Source organism: Tiliqua scincoides, chromosome 4 (genome assembly GCF_035046505.1).
Source record: "Tiliqua scincoides isolate rTilSci1 chromosome 4, rTilSci1.hap2, whole genome shotgun sequence".
Lineage (NCBI taxonomy): Eukaryota > Metazoa > Chordata > Lepidosauria > Squamata > Scincidae > Tiliqua > Tiliqua scincoides.
The window spans coordinates 100,678,255-100,698,958 of record NC_089824.1 but is presented as its reverse complement, the minus strand read 5'-3'; the positions used below and the strand labels follow the sequence as shown (position 1 = coordinate 100,698,958).

The 20,704-nt window shown below is 44.8% G+C and overlaps 1 protein-coding gene across 3 annotated transcripts in view; it reads left to right on the top strand.

The window, feature by feature from the left end:
- Positions 1 to 20,704, top strand: part of SEMA5A (semaphorin 5A) — a 165,525-nt gene that overhangs the window by 45,528 nt on the left and 99,293 nt on the right. For all 3 annotated transcript variants that reach the window (XM_066626252.1, XM_066626253.1, XM_066626254.1), the window contains exon 2: positions 12,023 to 12,219. In XM_066626252.1, the coding sequence (XP_066482349.1) occupies positions 12,090 to 12,219 (130 nt within the window). In that variant the 5' untranslated portion in view covers positions 12,023 to 12,089. The remainder of the gene's footprint in view (positions 1 to 12,022; positions 12,220 to 20,704) is intronic.

Here is a 20,704-nt window from a genome sequence, read left to right as displayed (position 1 = left end):
TAAATTGGTGGGCTCTTTATGTTGCGTAAGTGTTCCTGTGCTGAAAAACTAAATTGGTTCAGTACGTTTAAATTACTGTGTGTGTTTTTTGAACACTTCTGTGGGAAGTTGTAAGTCTCACCACATTGCAAAGAGCAAGGCCTCTCTATTCTGGGCTCTTAATCAATCACAGGCTACATCTCAGTAATGGGTAAGGCCTAGATGGTCCTTTAATAAGGCTGTAAAAATCCTTGGAGACCTATTAAGTGATATTGGAAAGGATCAAGGGAGAGGACAATCAGCTGCTTTTATGAGCTTCTGTGGAGGAGGCTGTCAAAATGGGTTGGGAGAGTTGTAGAATTTATGGTCCATCCATTGATGTCAATGATATTAGTGTGGTAAATGTCATTATACTTTATGGAGCTAAACTGGTTTCAATGTGTACTGAATATATATAGCTTTTTAACTATCCAATCACCAAACTGGAGATCTGTCTGCCCCTTAAATCTACATCTGTATATACACACACATTATATTTTAAAATAGAGTTTAATAAGAAATGTCAATGCAAATACAATTATTTCCAAAGTTAGATTTGAGTGAGGTACAGTGCAATCCTAACCCCTGGGTTAGGCTGGCACAAGTCACTTGTGCCGACCTGGGGATGTCGACTTTAGAGTCAGAGAAGGCAGATCTGCAGCAGATCCAGACCTAGTGAGGTAAATTTGTATTGGCAGAACACAGCCGATGCATGGGTCTGGGGGGGGGGCGTGGGGAGGAGGTGTTTCATAGGGCGCAATACGTTGGGGCCAGTGCTGCACAACACGGGGCAAGGGGAGAGTTTCCCCCTTGCCTTGGGTTGCGCCAATTCTGGCCCCAAATGTGTGCTGGATGCAGCATAGGCCTGCTGGCCTGCCTGCTCCGGTGCAAGTTAGGATTGTGCCCTTAGCCCTCTGCTGATTTAGTAATCTAAATAGTCTTAAATCCAGCCTTAAGTAGCCTGGGGATTGGACAGAAAGAGCAACAGGTTTAGTGATTCTTGTGCATTTTGGCTCTTGTCGGTGTGAATTATACACCAGGTGAATATGCCCCTTGTTTTCTTCCTCCTCTTCTTCCTCCTTGGCTTTGCCCATGTTACTGGGCACAAACAATGATATAAAATACACACATTTGCAGTTTTATAACTGGTTCCTGTTTTTGTTGCTAGCTTTTGTTATTGCATTGGCTTTCCTTACTATTTTAGAGCTGAAGCAAGGTTTTTGAGTGACTGTACAGCTAAAGAATGAACTTCTGCATATGCAGGGGGTAGAGAAACAACCCATCCCAGACAGGAAGAGAAACCAGACAGATCAACCCTGTGGGCAGATTTAGGCGCATGGGATCACTCACTGTAGTCTTAAACAGAATTGGCTTCTAATTAAGCAGCAGTCAGCTCATCAGAAACATTGCAGAATGGTTAGGATCAGTGGAATATTGTCATCACTGGATACACACTCTATAGGAGGGTTATAGAAGAATGTGTTGGGGATGGTGTTGCTCTGTATGTTGGAGGGTATAGAGTCCAATTAACTGCAACACTGAAGAGAAACTGCTGCACAGGATTGCATTGGGTGGAAATACAGGACACCAGAAGTAAGAACATAAGAAGAGCCTGTTTGTCCCCTTATCTTGAGGCTGCATCATCACTCAGATAGGATTGTGCCCTGGTGAACTTAATCATTAATGGTGCTCAGACCTTGTGCAAGATACATGTCGTTGAACCCACTGGAAACAGGACCAGAATACTACACAGTTGTGAAGTGCCTTGGATCCAGATGGCACCATGCGAGCCTCGCATCTCTGAGGCTTGCCTTGAACAGTCGCAGAGAGGCTCAGTGCTTATGTCATCACCAAGTGCTTCCAAGACAGAAATAACTGAAACTCCTCAACTATTCTTTGGCCGGAACTGACGACAGCTGAGGTCTGGTACCAGTCGGGGTGAAATAAACAGGGAAGAGAAGGGGGATGGGAAAGAGAGGGGGGAAGAGGATGAGAAGGAACCAAGGAGAGCCAAAAGAGGATAAGAAGGAGCAAAGGGGAGGGAGGGGAAACCAAACAGGTAAGGTCAAAAGAAGCTCCAGACGCTGTTAAGATACCTCTGAAGGCAGAGGGAGGGAGCTTGGATAGCAGGAACCCATTTGCCAAAACACTGGCCTCAGGAGGGATTTAGCTGCCAGAGGTGGAGGCAAGGCAGGTTCATTTATCTGGTAGATGGACTTGGGGAGGTGAGAGTGCCTGCAGAGGAGGACCTCTGCAGAGGGGCATGTCTGGCCAGGCAAAGAAAAGGGGGGTGACTGCAGTAGGATTCCATTGCCTGGCAACCTTCAGTCTCGAAAGACTATGGTATAAGCCTACAGCACCCAGTATTCCCAGGTGGTCTCCCATCCAAGTACTAACCAGGCCTGACCCTGCTTAGCTTCCAAGATCAGACAAGATCAGGCATCTGCAGGGTAACAGTTGCTGCATTAGTAGGATTCCATAACAGTTATAAATGGTGAAGTAGTTTGTTTGTATTGCTCATCAAAAGAACATAAGAAAAGTCCGGCTAGATCAGGACAAAAAGTCCATCTAGTCCCACTCTGTTTCCTGATCCTCAGCCTAATCCATGAGAGGACCGGCCATCCTGACTGTGATTTTGTTTTTGTTGTCTCTTACAAATCCATCAGACTCATATCTTCAAACCTCATCTGTAGAGATGTTCCCCCCCCACTACGTATGTGAGAAAAGGGGGAGGCAGGGAGAGCTACCACCCCAATTCAGTATGGCAGCTAAGAAGGCACATGTCATATGTTTACAAAATTATAAGTGGTGTGGAAAAAGTGGTTAGAGCAGCAGTTCCTAAAACTGCAATCCAATTTTTGGTGGGTCATGAAACTGACAAGGCTGATTAGACTGTGTGCATTAAGGGTTAAACAAGCTACTACTTGGGGGGAGCAGTGCTCCCCCATTAATCATAGCCATAGAGGCTTGAGTGACTGGTGAAGTGAAACTTTTTTTAGCTGGGTCCTGATGCTAAAAAGTTTGGAAATCACTGGGTTAGAGGTTTGTATTGCCTCTTTCATAATACCAGAGCCTATAGGCACCCAATGAAAGAGGCTGGAGGACAAAAAAAGTACTATTTCACACAGCATATCATTAATGCTTGGACATTCATGGACACAAGGTGTAATGACACTGTTGGTCTCAGTGGCTTTAACAGTGCAGTCCTGTGAAGGTTTACCCAGAAGTCCCTCTGTGTTCAGTGTGGTTTGTTCCTAGGAGAGTGTGCATGAGATGGCACTGTAACAGGGGTTTGGCAAATTCATGGAGGGGAGGCCTGTCAATAGCTAAATAGAGCCTCCATAGTTAGAGGTGGTAGGTCAACTAATACCAGTTGTTGGGGAGCTGTGCTGCAGGAGGACAGTTGCCTTTGTGCCCTGCCTGTGGGTTTTTGGAAGTATATGGCTGATCGCTTTGGGAAAAAAGAAGCAAACTAGACCAACCTTTGGTCTGATTCAGTGGAAATCTGCTTATCTGATTGACTTGTTGCCATCATGGTTTCTTTAATGGAACCAATATAATGGAATTATATTGCAAAGGTGCAATATAAATGTTTTACGTAAATAAAAATTGACTGACTATTCCATGTAAAGTTTGGGCGTGACCTGCATTTCAATTCCATGCAAAACAGATGTGCAATAATTTACATATTGACAAGCCCTTAAACACTGTAGCTTTTGAGTATGGCTAGAATTTGACTTGTTAAATTGTTTTGGGGCTAGAGAAGTTGAGAGTTGAGAAATCCGCAATTGGATCTCTGAGGAGGGATGATGTGGTTTTTTTTTAGTTCAGAGCAATGATTGCAGAGAGGTCATTGGTTCAGGGAAGCAGCAATGGGGTGGGATGTTTCTTTCTCCCCAACATGTTTTCCCTATCTAAATCTCCCTCCCTCCCCAATCTGAACCCATTTACTTCTTGAGAAGAAACATCTATACAAGTAGCTATACTATTTCCCTGTGAGGTCTGTAGTTTATCCCTGTGAGCCAAATAGCTTAGGATGTGGGGAGTTAAATCAAGGAAACTGCAGGAGGAAAATGTGACATTTCCTCTATGTGATACTATTTCCCTGATTCCATTACCTCAACTACCTGTGGCTGCTTTGAATTAAAAAAAATAAATGGCACTTTCAGGGTGTTGGTCAAAGTCTTATGGCTTAACTTTGCACTTCATAATTTTTTAAAATGTTCATTCAAACCATTAAGCTCTTTAATGGCTTGTCATTAAGATAGCATAGGTTAAGGTGAATGTCACAGACATTGTTAAACGGTAACAAGGGTTTCATCTACAGCTCACTCCAGAATTGTCCATTTAAATGGGACTGTGGTAGAGTGAGTTGTATTATCTGAGTTGCATAGGGAAGGTAAAAAGAGTCCAATCTCTCCAGAGTGCATGGAGTAAAACATGCTTTAACTGTTACTTTTCTGTTAAGTAAAACAATACTTAAAACTGCTTAAAACAGTAATAGAGGCCCAGCAGAAGTGTATACAGCAGAAGAGGAAGGCCTCTACAGGAGGCCTCTAAGAGGAAGGCCTCTAAGTCCAGGAGGGTGCCCGCATGGCTAACCAGCCAAGTTAGAGAGGCCGTAAAGGGCAAGGAAGCTTTCTTCCATAAATGGAAGTCTTGCCCTAATGAGGAGAATAAAAAGGAACATAAATTGTGGCAAATGTAAGAAGGTGATACGGGAGGCCAAGAGAGACTATGAGGAACACATGACCAGCAACATTAAGGGGAATAATAAAAGCTTCTTCAAATATGTTAGAAGCAGGAAACCTGCCAGAGAAGCAGTTGGCCCTCTGGATGGTGAGGGAGGGAAAGGGAAGATAAAAGGAGACTTAGAGATGGCAGAGAAATTAAATGAGTTCTTTGCATCTGTCTTCATGGCAGAAGACCTCAGGCAGATACTGCTGCCCGAATGGCCCCTTCTTACCAAGGAATTAAATTGGATAGAGGTGAAAAGAGAAGATGTTTCAGACCTAATTGACAGATTAAAAATCAATAAGTCACTGGGCCCTGATGGCATCCACCCAAGAATTATTAAGGAATTGAAGAATGAAGTTGCTGATCTCTTGACTAAAATATGCAACTTGTCCCTCAAAATGGCGACTATGCCAGAAGATTGCAGGATAGCAAATGTCACACCAATTTTTAGAAAGGGAAAGAGGGGGGACCTGGGAAACTATAGGCCGGTCAGCCTAACATCTATACCAGGTAAGATGGTGGAATTGCCTCATCAAAGATAGAATCTCAAAACACATAGACGAACAAGCTTTGCTGAGGGCGAATCAGTATGGCTTCTGTAAGGGTAAGTCTTGCCTCACGAACCTTATAGAATTCTTTGAAAAGGCCAACAGGCATGTGGATACGGGAGAACCCGTGGACATTATATATCTGGACTTTCAGAAGGTGTTCGACACAGTCCCTCACCAAAGGCTACTGAGAAAACTCCACAGTCAGGGAATTAGAGGGCAGGTCCTCTCCTGGATTGAGACCTGGTTGAAGACCAGGAAACAGAGTGGGTGTCAATGGACAATTTTCACAATGGAGAGAGGTGAAAAGCGGTGTGCCTCAAGGATCTATCCTGTGACTGGTGCTTTTCAACCTCTTCATAAATGACCTGGTTGAGCAGTGAGGTGACTAAGTTTGCAGACGACACCAAACGTTTCCGAGTGGTGAAGACCAGAAGTGATTGTGAGGAGCTCCAGAAGGATCTCTCCAGACTGGCAGAATGGGCAGCAAAATGGCAGCTGCGTTTCAATGTAAGTAAGTGTAAAGTCATGCACATTGGGGCAAAAAATCAAAACTTCACATATAGGCTAATGGGTTCTGAGCTGTCTGTGACAGATCAGGAGAGAGATCTTGGGGTGGTGGTGGACAGCTCGATGAAAGTGTCAACCCAATGTGCGGCGGCAGTGAGGAAGGCCAATTCTATGCTTGGGATCGTTAGAAAAGTTATTGAGAACAAAACAGCTAATATTATGAGTACAAATGATGGTAAGGCCACACCTGGAGTATTGCATCCAGTTCTGGTCACCATATCTCAAAAAAGACATAGTGGAAATGGAAAAGGTGCAAAAGAGAGCGACTAAGATGATTACTGGGCTGGGGCACCTTCCTTATGAGGAAAGAAGGCATTTGGGCCTCTTCAGCCTAGAAAAGAGACACCTGAGGGGGACAACGACATGATTGAGACATACAAGATTATGCATGGGAAGGATAAGTGGATAGAGAGATGCTCTTTACACTCTCACATAACACCAGAACCAGGGGACATCCACTAAAATTTGAGTGTTGGGAGGGTTAGAACAGATAAAAGAAAATATTTCTTTACTCAGCATATGGTTGGTCTGTGGAACTCCTTGCCGCAGGATGTGGTCATGGCATCTGGTCTGGATGCCTTTAAAAGGGGATTGGACAAGTTTCTGGAGGAAAAATCCATTACAGGTTACAAGCTATGGTGTGTATATGCAATCTCCTGATTTTAGAAACGGGCTGTGTTAGATGCAAGGGAGGGCACCAGGATGCAGGTCTCTTGTTATCTGGTGTGCTCCCTGGGGCATTTGGTGCGCTGCTGTGAGATACAGGAAGCTGGACTAGATGGGCCTATGGCCTGATGCAGTGGGGCTGTTCTTATGTTCTTATTATCAGTTGTGACCAGAATCAACCCATGCACAAATGAAAGGTTTATAATTTTTTAGGAGTGTGACTTTGACCCATTTCTCAATAGATTAGGGCTGTGGTTTTCAAACTCTCAGGGAGTTTGAAACACGCAGTAAGTCTTTGGGGGAGTGGGGGGGGGAGGCGGCAGGGGGAAGGCAGCTACGCGATCCCTAGGATCGCGTCACTCGGGGCTGCAGGGACTGGGGTGCACCCTCCAGTCCCTGCAGCAGCCATCCCCGGGTGCGGAGAGCCGTGTGCGAGTGCCTACAGGGCTCCCCAGGTCAGGGAAAGTGAGAGTGGAGAGATTGCGTTCTGCCTCCACTAAACCAGAAGCGGAGCGCGATCTCTCCAGTCTCACTTTCCCTGACCTGGGGAGCCCTGCCGATGGTCGCGCAGGGCTCCCTGCACCCCCAGGAGGCTGCAGGAGGCTTGGGCACGTGTACCCAAGCCCCTGCCCCTGAGCTGGGGGGATTGCGTGGCTGCCTCCTCCCTGCCTCCTGGCTGCCCCCACCCCTGGCTGCCCCCCTCAGGCTGGGGTGTCACGGCACCCCAGTTTGAATACCACTGGATTAGGGAGATTGTGCATGAGGAATGACTGATTAAGGTTGTGTGGCCAGGCCTTGCTAAGGAATACATCTCTCCATCTACAGTCAATGTAATTCAGAGAGAAAGAGAATGTAAATTAGAAAACCATTAGAAATCCATTTCCTTTACAAATGTTGAGTGCTTCTTATTTTGCGAATCTCTTCTGGGCATAAAGGCTATAGATATGTACTTCACAGGGCTCATCATTCATTGCAGATGTAGATGAAAAGAGAAATGGATGCCATTAAAAATGATATAAGTGGTAAGATAAATGATTGTTCAACAACTTTTAGTAGCCTTATTTATTCTGTGTGGTCTTCCAGATGTTAGGAGATAAAGACTTATTTGCCTGAAGCTAGTCGTTCCCCACTCAGTTTGCATAGCATAAGCTATAAACAGTCTGATCACTTTGTGTGCATGAAGGATTAATTCCTGTTGGAAGCAACACAAAGAAAAACCACTGGAAAAAGTAGGTATTGCCAAACCACGGTTGAGGGAGCCACTCCTATTTTGATAAGATAGCACTCTATGAATGGACCAAAGAGGGGGATATAGCAGAGGGAAAGAGTTATTTCAAGTACTGTACGTGCATAGTCTTGGACTACTTTTAATTTAGTAGAAGAGGGAGCTGGGGTAGGAATGTTCAGTATGAGTTGAATGAATTTATATGGTAAGTGCTGCTTGAGGTAGTATTGCTGAGGGTCGCCATATAGACACCATTTTTTGTGCCATCTACATTATGAAAGTAACATGTAGGCCACTGCTAACTTTCCTGAAGTCAAAAGCAAGTAATTGAGTTTGGTTCCTTGTACTTTATGTAATAAATCAAAGATGCTGAGATAAGAGAATCATAGAGTTGGAAAGGACCTAATAGATCATCTTGTCCAACCCCCTGCCTTAGGCAGGAAATTCTCTTAGAGCATCTCCAACAGGTGCTTGTTGAGCCTCTGCTTGAATATCTCTAGTGAGGGAGAGTCCACCCAGTGGCATAGCTAAGGGGGTGCAGGGGGTAGCAGTTGCACCGGGCAACCAGCTTTAGGGGGGCAACAAGCTGAGCATGACACTGGTGGCCAAAATTGTGAAAATCTTGGTATGTATAAATAATACCATCATGTTATATATCATTGCAATGGTTATTTAATACCACTGCTTTGCAGTGAAACAAACCTCATTGGAATATCTTTATTCCATCAAAAGTTATGGCCAATTAACCAGAAAACGAAAACACAACTGCCTTAAGGAACAAAAAGTGAATTTTTCTAAACTCAAAACCGACCTATGAGACTGATTGTTCTAAGAGCCAATGAGGTGTTATGATACTGCATGGAACCAATAAGGTTAATATGAGTATTATTTCCATGTATCATAATACAGCTACTCCTGCTAATTGGTAAAGAGGCACTTTTTCAAGTGGTGCTCCTCTTATATTTAGCAAGGAGAAAATAACCATCCCTCTTCACCCCAGCAAAGTGTCCCTAACCAATAAGGGGTACACTTTATTTATTTACTTAATTAAATTTGATTTTGTCATGGAGGGGGAGCTACAAAATCTTCTTTGATCCCATGTAGCAGATAGATGCCTAAGCTATGCCACTGGCTGGGGGGAGGTGGCAGATCAAGTGAGTGGTGAACTGCTGGGGGGAGGAGGCTGGTTTCCCCCCAATTTGCGCTTTTTAAAAAACTTGGGCGCAATGTCACTTCCAATTGTGACATCACTTCTGGGACATCATTTTGAGCTCTGCTTCGGGCTACATGTTCATTAGCTACGCCACTGAGTCCATCACCTCTCTTGGCAATCTGTTCCACTGCCGAACCGCCCTGACCGTTAGGAATTTTTTCCTGATGTCAAATTGAAATCTCCTGTCTTGCAGTTTGTACCCATTTGTTCTAGTTCTACTTTTAGAGACAGCTGAGAATAAACTATTCCCTTCTTCCATATGACAGCCATTTAGGTATTTGAAGAGCGCTATCATATCGCTTCTCAGCCTTCTCTTCTCCAGGCTGAACATTGTCTATGAACAATGGAAGGAAGTCCCATTGGCCTTGATGACTTTTAGCTGCTGAAAAAATACATTTAGGATCAGATTGTAAGCCTGATGTGGATGGATCAAGAGTGAGCTAACATCTTTGCAATTGTTTTTGGGTAAGGTTTCCTGAGGTTGTTTCCAGGATAATGTTATTTCCCCCCCCCCCACCAGTGTTTCCCAAACTTTTTAGCACCAGGGCCTATTTTTTAAAATGACACCTTATTGGAACTCACCCAGCTTTACAAGAGGTTTATTGGATCAGGACCAGTCTGGTGACCTTGCATTCCCCTTGAGGCAGTCTTCAGTGAGATCCAAGCCAGGGTCACCTACTCATGAATACATGCACATGTGTGGCTCATTTTCGCTTTTCATAGGGCGCAATACATTTTTCTTGTGAGCTTGGAAGGGGGGGGGATTTCCTCTTGAGAGTTTGTTGGAGCCAGCATACATCGGTTTGGGACCATTCTGGAGGCTTTGCATTCTCCTAGACCCACCCTTCAAAGTGGACCAAGGCACAGTCATGAGAAAACATGCACATGCAGCTCTGTTTCCATAGGTCTCAATACATTTTCCTTGTCAGCTATTAGCATGTCAGTTTTGCAACCCACCAAAAATTGAGTTGCAATCCATTGGTGGTCCCTGACCCAGTTTGGGAACTGCTGCCCTCCACACACACATCAATTTTTTGGGTAGTTTAACCATGTTTTATTACAAATCAAGCCTCTGTCTGCACACATGCACATGTGCGTGTAGCACATCAGTTCCAGAGAAAGACTACAGCAATAAATCTTCCCTTACTTGCTGCTTAATAAAACAATTATGTTCTGTAATCAACTGTTGTTGAAGCTTTATTTGCCTCCTCTTTCCTTGTACTGTTGGAGAAGATTGGCTTGTTCCACTAATTGGTCTCAGTAGCCTTTTATTTCTAATAGGCTGCTAGTGTTTTTTTGTGAAGCAACTTGCTGGCTTCCTCATTAAACGTAATAATAAGGGACATCTACTATGTACTGGTTGGCATGCCAATAACCTAATGTTCAAGCAGCGGACAGCAGACTAGTGGAGATGCAAAATTTCAGAAGTCTTGAAGTATGGGCAAATTTGGGGAAAATTTTGGTATGTATGTTATGATGAGCATCTGAAATGTGAATGTTGATAATTCCACAAGTTTTGTCAGTGTCTAAGAAATTTGATCTACACAAATCAAAGGTAACTAAACATGATTGTCAGTATGAATTGGTGTGTTATTATTGTTACTATTACCATATTGTCCATAAAAGATATTAATTTTAGGCTAGTAATAACATTCATCTGGAATTATGAGAGTTCACATACAAAATATTGGGCTTCACCAATTTTTTCAGGAATAAAACTGTACTAGCTAACTTGGTAAACCTGAAACATTATTTGCCACATTGTCTCCCCTGAGAAGACCTCTGGCTACTTTCAAGTGCCTGCTGGATACTGCGGTAGCTGCTTTGGTGCCACTGCTCCAGGAGGCACCAGGAAGCTCACGATTAGGCTATGTCTTAGCATTTAGTACATTTATCAACTGAAGAAGTAGAAATGAAGGCCCGATGTTTGTGCATTGCACCTGTATGCAGAAGATTCTTCACTCTTCCATATGAATCCTAGAGCATCACAAACATTCCCGAGTCTTCATATCTTAAGGGATGATTGGTGGTGATGGGAAGACTTTCAGTTTAATGGCTATTTTTCTTCTTGTGACTGAAGAACCACTGATAAGATTCCAGGCAACTTCAGTGTTCCCCAGAATGCAGCTTGAAAGCCATTGTTCCCTTGTGGCTTAGCAAAACAACAACAAAACAACACCTGAATCATTTTCTGCGAAGAGATGAAAACGAGCCTTGCATTGATGCAAATGGCAGTGTTTCCTAATAGGTCTCATTTATTCTTATATTCCCCTTGGGCAAGCTGTATAAAAATAACGACAATAATGCTACATATATAACAGAGGTGTCCAAAACAAAGCTCTTGTATAGAAGCTCAGAGTACAACTTCATAGAATATTCATTGTAGAGATGCGTTGGCCCTGGAATGCCAACAATGTGAAGCAGCTCTATAAAGTAACAAATAAGGCTGGTAGAAATGTGCCCTTTAAATATGCTGCTGTTTTCACATCTCATTTCTGGAAAGAAAAGCTTGCATGGAGGCTTCCTCATCTCCTCTCTCTTCTTCTTTCCTCACTGCAGGTAACGTTTCAGGTCCAGGGAACATGGGGGTCCCTGAGAATGCAGAATTTGAGGTCTTGTTTAAGGATGCTGGGTCATTGGTATATGGCCTGTTAAATAACCTCCCCCCCCCCCCCCCCGTCCCTGGCGAATTTTAATCAACACTCTGTAAACTATTTCTCAACAATTTCATTCAGAAGGAAAGGGCTTTTCAAGCTTTGTGTTTGTGTATGAGAGTAAGAGGATGAGAGTGCGAATGAGTATATCCACACAATGTTGTTCAGTCTTTCATTTGAATTCTTATGAAGTTTCCCAGACATGCTCAAGCATGTGTGCTCTGTATTATAACTCCTTAATGATTTGGTTTTAGGACCTGCTGAGTGTCTAGAAAGAAATTGGGTTAAGTGGCAGGATACACTTCCAGCATTTGGGCCACTCTCTGGAGAGTCAACTGGCCAAGACGTTGGCCATTCTTAGTCTGATTGCTGTTTGTTTTCCATTACGTAGGCCCTTTTCACATCTGAATACAAGAAGAGTTGCTGGCTAAGGAGATGTGACGGATGCAAAGAAAGACATGGCCAATATGAGGGACGGCAGCCTGATGGCAATGTTGGTCACAGGTCTGGGGATGTTGTGTTTGAGGACAATGACAGCAGAGGATCCACAGTGTCAGCGGGTTGAGCACCCAGTTGTTTCAAGTGAAGGTAAGTAATGGAGCTATTTTAAAATATTCCTCTTGAAAGAAGAGCAAAATGAGATGCTTGAATGTTTGTTACTGTGATGGCTGGACTCCCCTGGTTTCCTTCACTTTCCTTGTAAGGAAAGCATCGGCGTAAGGTTCAATAGGAAGGAGTCATCTTTGAGACACTTTGAACTCAGCATTGTACAAGAATGGCCAAGCAGATAGTTTGTTTTGTTTATTCATTGTCTTTGTCTGGATTCCTCAAGCACGATAAGCTCTAACCCGGGAGTGTCAAAGATAAGGCCCACAGGCCACATCTGGCCCGCAGAGCCATTTTGGGTGGCCCCCTGAGCTTTGGTGGAGTTTTGGGGCTGCCCCACTCGCTCCAACCGCGAGCACAGCTCTGCAGCTGGAGAGAGTTCCCAGGGCTGGAGCAGCCATGCGTGGTGTCCCTGGCCCTTGGTCCTCTATCTGGCTGCAAGCCGGCCTTGTTCACGGCTGGAAGGGGTGACTGAGGGCTGGAGCACCCACGTGCGGTGACCCCAGCCCTCTGTCTTTCCTCCAGGCGCAAGCAGGGCTCACCCGCAGCTGGAGAGAATTTCGAGGACTGGAGCAGCCGCGCACAGCGTCCCCAGACCTCGGTTCTCCCTCTGGCTGCGAGCAGGCCTTGCCCGCGGCTGGAAGGGGCGACTGAGGGCTGGAGCAGCTGCGCACGGCGTCCCTGGTCCTCCATCCTCCTTCCGGGCATGAGCAGGGCAACTGGAAGGGCAACTGAGAGCTGGAGCACCTGCGTATGTCATCTCCAACCTTCAGTCCTCCTTCCAGCTGTGGCCAGAGCTCTCCCGGGCTTTGGTTGTGGCCAGAGGGGGTCTGGGAACAGGAACCGCTGTGCGTGGCTTCCCTGGTTCTGACTAGTGGCAGGTAGGTGGGGGCTGGGGGGGGTGACTGGGAGGCTTGGCTGGCTGGCGGACAGGGGATGCATGATGGTAGAATGGGGGCTGGAGGGGCGACTGGGAGGCTTGGCTGGCTGGCGGGTAGGGGATGTTTGGTGGTAGAATGGGGTCTGGTGTGGGGTTAGGTAGAAGAGTGTGGGGGCAGCCTCAGCTTTAAAAAAAAACAGGAAGTGATGCCACAAGTGATGTCACATCACCTCCTGTGTTCAGGTCACTTCCGGGTGCCACACTCATGCCCTCAGCATGTGCCATGAATCCAGTGAGGCCCCCAGGATGAAATGAGTTTGACACCCCTGCTCTAGCCAGCTAACTTGTTGGGATTGTCAAATGCTAGTCGATTGGGCATCTGGGCTCATTTGACCAGGTCACAGGGCAAGTGGGGTGCTCAGATTGTCATAGATATCTAAACAGGCAGACCAGATCAATGACATCATCAGCCCTAAGTTTCTTAAGGTCAAGTCCAAGTATGCTTGTGTGTGTGTTACAGCGTGTGCGTGGTTATGTTCTCACCTTCAGAGATCAGAGAGGTACAATAGCATCTAGAAAGCTACAAATGGAGACCAGCAAACTAAAGCATATGAGCGAATTATTCTACTTTTAAGTTTGTTTTTAATTACCTGCTTGTATTTTTGGCTAACACCCAAGGCTTTTTGCAAGCCTTCTTGTTTTATTCTTTCTTCTGCATATTATCTACCACTACCCTTTGTATTTTTAGTAAATGGTTTTTTTATGTTTAAACTCTTTACTGCCTATGGTTGGTTGAACTCAGTCAGAACCTTGCCTTGGTACTCCTTGACCTTGGGCTATACGTAATTTGTTAGATTTTGGAGGAATTCTTCATGTAACTGGAAGGAGGCTATTGAGGATGCCCGCTCTCTGTCTGGATTTATTCTTGGGGTAGTAGTGGAGTCTGTCAGTTTTTGGCCTTGGAATGGACAGATCAGATGAGAAAAGGGAGACACTGGCACCAAGCCTCATCTAATCTACACAATTACACTGAGGCTAACAGGAATGAATTCTTGGTCGTCTGCCAGCTTTCTCATAGGCATCTACCTGTGTTCAGAAAATCTAAATTCATAGCTGAATAACTGGAAACCTTTGCTCACAAATGTCCTGCATTTTAAGTTATGCGCATTTGAATCTATAAAGCAGAGCATAAGTGATAGACATGGGGGAGACAGTGACTACTGTGTCACCACATACGTACCTGCCACCGCAGCAGAATATGTTGGCCTATTGTGAAGGAACAGCCCTTACCTGTAGAGGTGACCCTGCTAAAAGATGTTCTGCAGCACAGAAATGGAGCCCAGATAGTTGGGATGAAGGATTTATTGGAAGATTATCTTAAAGACTTTTCAACCATTGTAGAACTTTTGGTGTAAGCAGATGATCAATCTAGGATTGCAAGTATTAATAGGTGAAGTTGCCTTATTGTGAATAAATGTATTGGTCGTTTAGTCCATTGTTCCCTTTCTAGTCCGTAGTTGCCTTCTCTGACTGGCAGAGGCTTTCCAAGGTCTTGGGCAAAAAAAGTCTTTCCCAGCCTTGCTACCTGGAATCCTTAATGATGGTGACTGGGATTGAACCTGGAATGTCCTGCATGCAGATCACGTGCTCTGTTGCTGAGCAGTCACTGCTTCTTTATTGGAATAACAGAATTGCAATTGATATTCCATAATGACGTACAGGTGGCAACAGATTCAATTGTCTGCAGTTCTGCCCCCTGCATGCCTATTACAATTACCTTTGTTGTATAGCAGAAGCACTTGCAGCGCGGGTGTTCTTGTTTAATGATCTTGCGTAACTGAAGATCCAAATGTGCAGGCAATCCGCCTGCATGCTAGAGGGCAACTAACAGGAAGCAGGAGTTCCTACTTCCCGTTAGTCTCTCTGCAGCATGCAGGCTAGTTACCTACGCGTTCGGCGCTTCAGTTAAGCAAGATCGTTAAACAAGAACACCCACGCTGTAGGCGCTTCTGCAATACAACAAAGGTAATGATAATAGATGCACAGTGTGTGTGTGTATGTCACTATTTATATAGCGTATCTGTAGTTTCCGGTATCCTGATTGGGGGGGGGGCAGGAATGCATTCCCTGCAGATATTGGAGCATGCCGGTGTTGTGGAATTTTCATGGAAATTTCAGTGAGGCTATTGTTGTGACAGCTTGAGGATTATGTGGAGCAAGTGAAACAGTGCCATTTATTTTAGACATTTGGTCTAATATGTAAAACGTTTCTGTCATTCTTGACATGTTTTCTTCTGCCTCTTGTCTCCCCTGACTCTCTGAATATTTCATCGAAGGAACTATCCTGTCTCAACTCAAGAACTGGCTTCTAAAGCTGGTAGTGTTTTATTTCACAATGTGGAATTTGCCTTGTTTGCTTCTGCCATCGCATGTTGATGGCTTCAGCAAGCTTCTGTGGCTTCCCTGCTGTGTAGCCACAGCCCATTGAGATTTCATCAGTTTATGTAGCTTTTGTGTGCTGACTCTCATCTGTCATTTTGTTGCCCGGTCCCATAGTTTGGAGACATAGGCACATATGGAAGGCGCGCAGAAAAGAATGAAAGCAAAAGTCCTACTGTGAACAGGCGTGGATTGCCACACATTGGAAGTGCACCACAAAAGTAGGAGGAAGCTTCTTTCTTTTATCAACAACCCACTCCCATCCCCCCAACTGGAGCTCAAGCAAGTGTACAATAAAAGTCATCCAGATACGCATCAAAATACGCAGCCATTCAAATACAGCAGACATGCTGCAGTCTTTTTCCACCCTTGAGAAAAGGGCAGTGGAGTCAGAGTGGAGCCAGAATAACATTCTGAGTGCTGCCTTTGGCTTTAACCTGGAATGCTTTTTCAAAGAGAGACTGCTATTACATGTGCAAAATTGCTGCCTGTGATTATGATACCTTTATCTAAAAATAACCCACATTCTTACCAGGTCAAGAAATGATGATGGAATCTGGCTAAGGCATGTCACATTTATAAATGATGTGCACTTTAAAAAAATTTCATAAACTCATATAATAATGGCCAATACCATCTGCCTTGTCTTCCTAAATTTCTTTGCTGGTGCAGTCAGTAAGGGTCTGTCCGACAGTGGAGAGGCTAGGGAAGGTAATAGTTTGTGTCTGAAAAACCCACAGGCTTTCATCTAGGGCTCTGCCTTTTTATTTTAGAGGCTGAGACTACATACTGCTTTAAGAAGGCATCAGTTCTTTTATGACATCTGCAGCCATGTTTCAGGCTTCACCTTCATACTCAGTGTGGGAGAACTAAGTTGCCATAAGGGGGAACTGGCTGCCATAATGGAAGTGAAGCACCAAGAATTAAGATGGACATATTAAGAAATAGCGCAACTGTTTTCTGGAAACCCATTGGAATGATAGTACTGGCAGAATTGGGTGGGGGGTAACAGAAATGAGGGTTCCAAGAGATGGAAAGCAGGATGAAACTAAGTACCACTGGGTAAGCACTCTTGAGAAGAAGGAAGAGAAGTTTGGGTTGATATTCAGCTACAGCCCATCCTTATGGCAATACTGTCATACACAGTTCTACCACCGGATGGTCATCTTCCCGCTTGAAAATAATTTCTTTTTAATTCTGATGAAAGAAAGAGAGAGACTGAAGAACACTGTAGAAATTTGCAATTGAATTTTCAGTGACATTTGGTTTTGAACTTGTTTTTAAAGACTCTAATCCCCCTCTTATTTTCTACAGGCAATAACTTTTTATTAGCCAGTGGTCTGGGAGGGACCAGTTGGGAGATGAATTCATTTGCAAGGTCTGACCTTTAACGCTGGAGGCTCCTTGTTTTGGCTTCTGGTTGATGCCAGTCGGATGTATGGCTGCTTAATCTCCAGTTTCAAAGTTTCTATGTGGTTTTTGCTGTTAACAGACCTGCTTTTCTCCGCAGGGAGTGTCATAATTGCCAGTGTTGTTTCAGTGTACCAGCAGTGAACATATTGGCAATTTTAGCAGCTGCGAAAGTTAGTAATGGTGCTAAAGGGAGGAGGAGGGGCATACCGTAATGTATGAATGGGGGGAGTTAATAGGTAGAGATGCTGCTCAAGTAAACAGTGATTAGGCAGCAGGGAAACCAAGAACCAGCAGGGTGAGCAAATAAATAACATCCTGGTGTTTCTGCCTTGAAATATTTTTTTTGAGTAGCTGGTATACACCCTAAGGAATTAAACTATCACAATCTGATGCAAGTAACTACTAAACAGCAGCTGAGTCCTATTGGTTACTGCATCAGTAATGGTGCTCTGTTGAAAATTGATTCATTTATGTACTTGGCACTTATAGCTGCTGAAATCAGTTTTGTGAAATCTAGAGGAAGACCCAGAGTCCAAGCAAGAGCCACAATTATAGCTGACAAATATGAGGTCCACATCTAGGATGTTCATACTCTTTCATCTAGATCAGGGTGTCAAACATAAGGTCCATGGGCCGGATATGATCCATGGAAGCTCTTTGTCTGGCCCACATAAGCATTGGCCTCTCCTAGCACCACTACCAGCTGCTGAGTTGTGAAGTGACACATCGGCAGAAGCAGCACTGCTGAAAGGGCAGTCCTGGGAGAGCCCAGTTATCATGCAGGTCACCCTTTCAACAGTGCTGCTTCTGCTGAGGCATTGGTGCTGAAAGGGTGGTCCACATGATAATTGGGCTCTCCCACTAGTGCTGCTTCTGCCAAAGCGCCAAGACAAGAAACAGAAGGAGGACTGAGAGGTGAGGAATGGTACAGGTGAAGAAGCAGACTAAGAGCCCAAACCTGTGCTCAGCGGCACGGCTCCATGCTGCCGAGCACAGTTGCAAACATGCCATAAGGTACGTTCGCGGGGCTCACCGCCGGGCTCCTGCCTGTGCTAGCGCCAGGCAGTCGCCCAGCTCCCACAGCTCAGCCGTCTCCCAGACCGCCGACCAGCAGCACGGTAGTGGGGGCGGGGATGGGGATGGGGAGGGGGGAGGCCAGTGGGGGGCGGAGATAGGGTGGAGGGAGGCATTCAGGGAGGCGAGCAGGAGGCGTGCCGGGAGGAGGATCTGCTCCGCAGGATCCAGGGCGCTCATGTAGGGCTGCGCGCCCTACACGAGTGCCTTTTCCTTACCGCCAACCTTTTGGTTGGCAGTGAAGTGAGTAGCCCTATTGTGGGGCTGCTTACCTTACTCGGGAGAAGGGGACGAACATCACCTTCTCCCAAGGTGCCTCCCACGGTAGCACGGGAGGCGCTGGATTCGGCGGCAGCCTTCCTCAGTGCCACTGAGCCTGAGCGCCCTGGGCAGCTCAGGATTGGGCTGTAAAGAGGCATGAGAAAGGGAGAAGCTGCTGAGCATCTGGGAGAGCCCAATTATCATATGGTCTGCTCTTTCAGCCGCACTACTTCTGCCAAGGCGTCATTTTGCAGAGCCCCTCTCAGCTGCTGAGCTGCAAAGTGACACCTTAGCAAAAGCAGCACTGCTGGAAGAGTGGCCCATGTGATAATTGGGTTCTCCCATATCTTGAAAATATGATCACAATTTGCATATTCTATCTTCTGTCACTTACAGCTAATAAGTGAAAAAAGTGCTTATTTCTGGTCATCGCTTGTTTAATGACGCCATTTCCTGCTTAATGACATAACTTCTGGCCCTCAGCAGGTGCCATGAATACTACTTGGTGCACTGTATGAAACATAAAATCGCTGATCTAGATCAGGGGTACCCAAACCCTGGCCCGGGGGCCACTTGCGGCCCTCGGAGGCTCCCAATCAGGCCCTCGGGGAGCCCCTAGTCTCCAATGAGCCTCTGGCCCTCCAGAGACTTTCTGGAATCCGCACTGGCCCAATGCAACGGCTCTCAGTATGAGGACAACTGTTCGACCTCTCATCTGAGCTGCAGGATGAGGGCTCCCTCTACTATTTGCTGTTTCATGTCTGTGATGCAGCAGTGGTAGTGAAGGAAAGGCTGGCCTTGCTTTGTGCAAGGCCTTTTATAAGCCTTGAGCTATTTCAAGACCTTCATTTGTTCCTATAAGTTCCCTCTCTAATATATTCATTTACGTAAATTTATTCAATTTTTAAATTGTAAATTAATTCTTTCTTTCCTGGCCCCTGACACAGTGTCAGAGAGATGATGTGGCCCTCCTGCCAAAATGTTTGGACACCCCTGATCTAGAGGTTAAGCAGAATAGATTGCTTTCAACAATGTATTGTGGACGGATTCTGATCGGGTTCTAAAGAACTTCCCAGTTGCCATCTGAGCATGTGTCAGGATTTTTTTGGGTTCTTTACCCACAGCCTTTTTCCCAAAAGGCACTCATGAGAGCCAGGTAGTCTTACACTATAGCATCCAGTGGAGTAAGAGGCTTCAGGGAGATGCAAACAAACATCAGCAAAGTCCCTTGCTCATGACAGTAAGCAACATTATTTACTTGTTAATTTGATGAATCACCTGCCTTTATAACATCTAATCTTACTTAGCATTAATTTTAGTCTCCAAGGTTTGGGAACATGAGAGAAACTTTTCAAAGAAGAAATTTATTTTGTTGTTGTTGTTGTTTGTTTCTGTAAAGTTCGCAACAAATGAGCTGACTGCAATCTGGCATAAATGAAAATTAAATGAATGACCTTCTCCGGTAGCAGAAGGCAGAACAAATGCAGCAAAACTTGAAAAGTCTCCTGGAATCGCCTTTTTGTCATATGGAGAGGGAGAGTGACTTAAAATGCAGTTTTGTGTTTTTTGTTTCATTGCCCATGTGAGCTGAATTTTAGATCTAGCATGTAGATGAATGGAAGTGATAAATTAGGCTCTTCATATTGTAGCTTGTTGTAACTCTATTATGGAACGTTCTGTTATACTGGAAGAGGATAACATGTACTTCCAAGTGCCAAGTGTTAGTCTTCGACTTCCACTGGCTTCTTGGTGTACCAGAGCATCCATTTTCGGCTTTTTAAAAAGCAAAATACAACAATCCAAAGCTAGATAAAGCAAGAGCATGCAATAGAAATGGAAAATGAGAAGATAAACACTAGATTGGAAAAATGACATTCATATGCTTCAAAGACTGTTCTTAGCTGGTGGAGAAAAAGCAGTTCATCTCATGGGGGGGCAGATCTGGAGAAGTATGCCAGCTCACCAATGTAAAACAACTTTTGAGGACAATTTGAGGTTCTGGTCATGGCTCGTAAAGTGCTATCGTGGCTAGGCCCTGCATCATTGTGACTGCTGAGAATGTCCTCTTGACACAACCATCTGGTCACCAGATTTGCAGCTCTGAGCATCTTTGGTGCAAATATCATTCTCTCCTAGATTTTGTTGAATTATATTTTTTCCTATTCTCTCTTTCAGCAGTCATATTTTTCTCAGTATAAATCCACCTTATCTTTTGCCCTATCTATTTTATTCATTATCTTTATCTTGTTCATTGTCCTCTTCTTGCCATTTCACATCTTTCCCCCCCCCCCATTATCTTTAGCTATTGTGTCATTTTTTTCTTTTTTCTAGTGAAGCACCCTACTTGATCCCCCTATCTCTTTGTTTTCTGCTTCTGGTTTCCCCTGCTGATCTCTTATA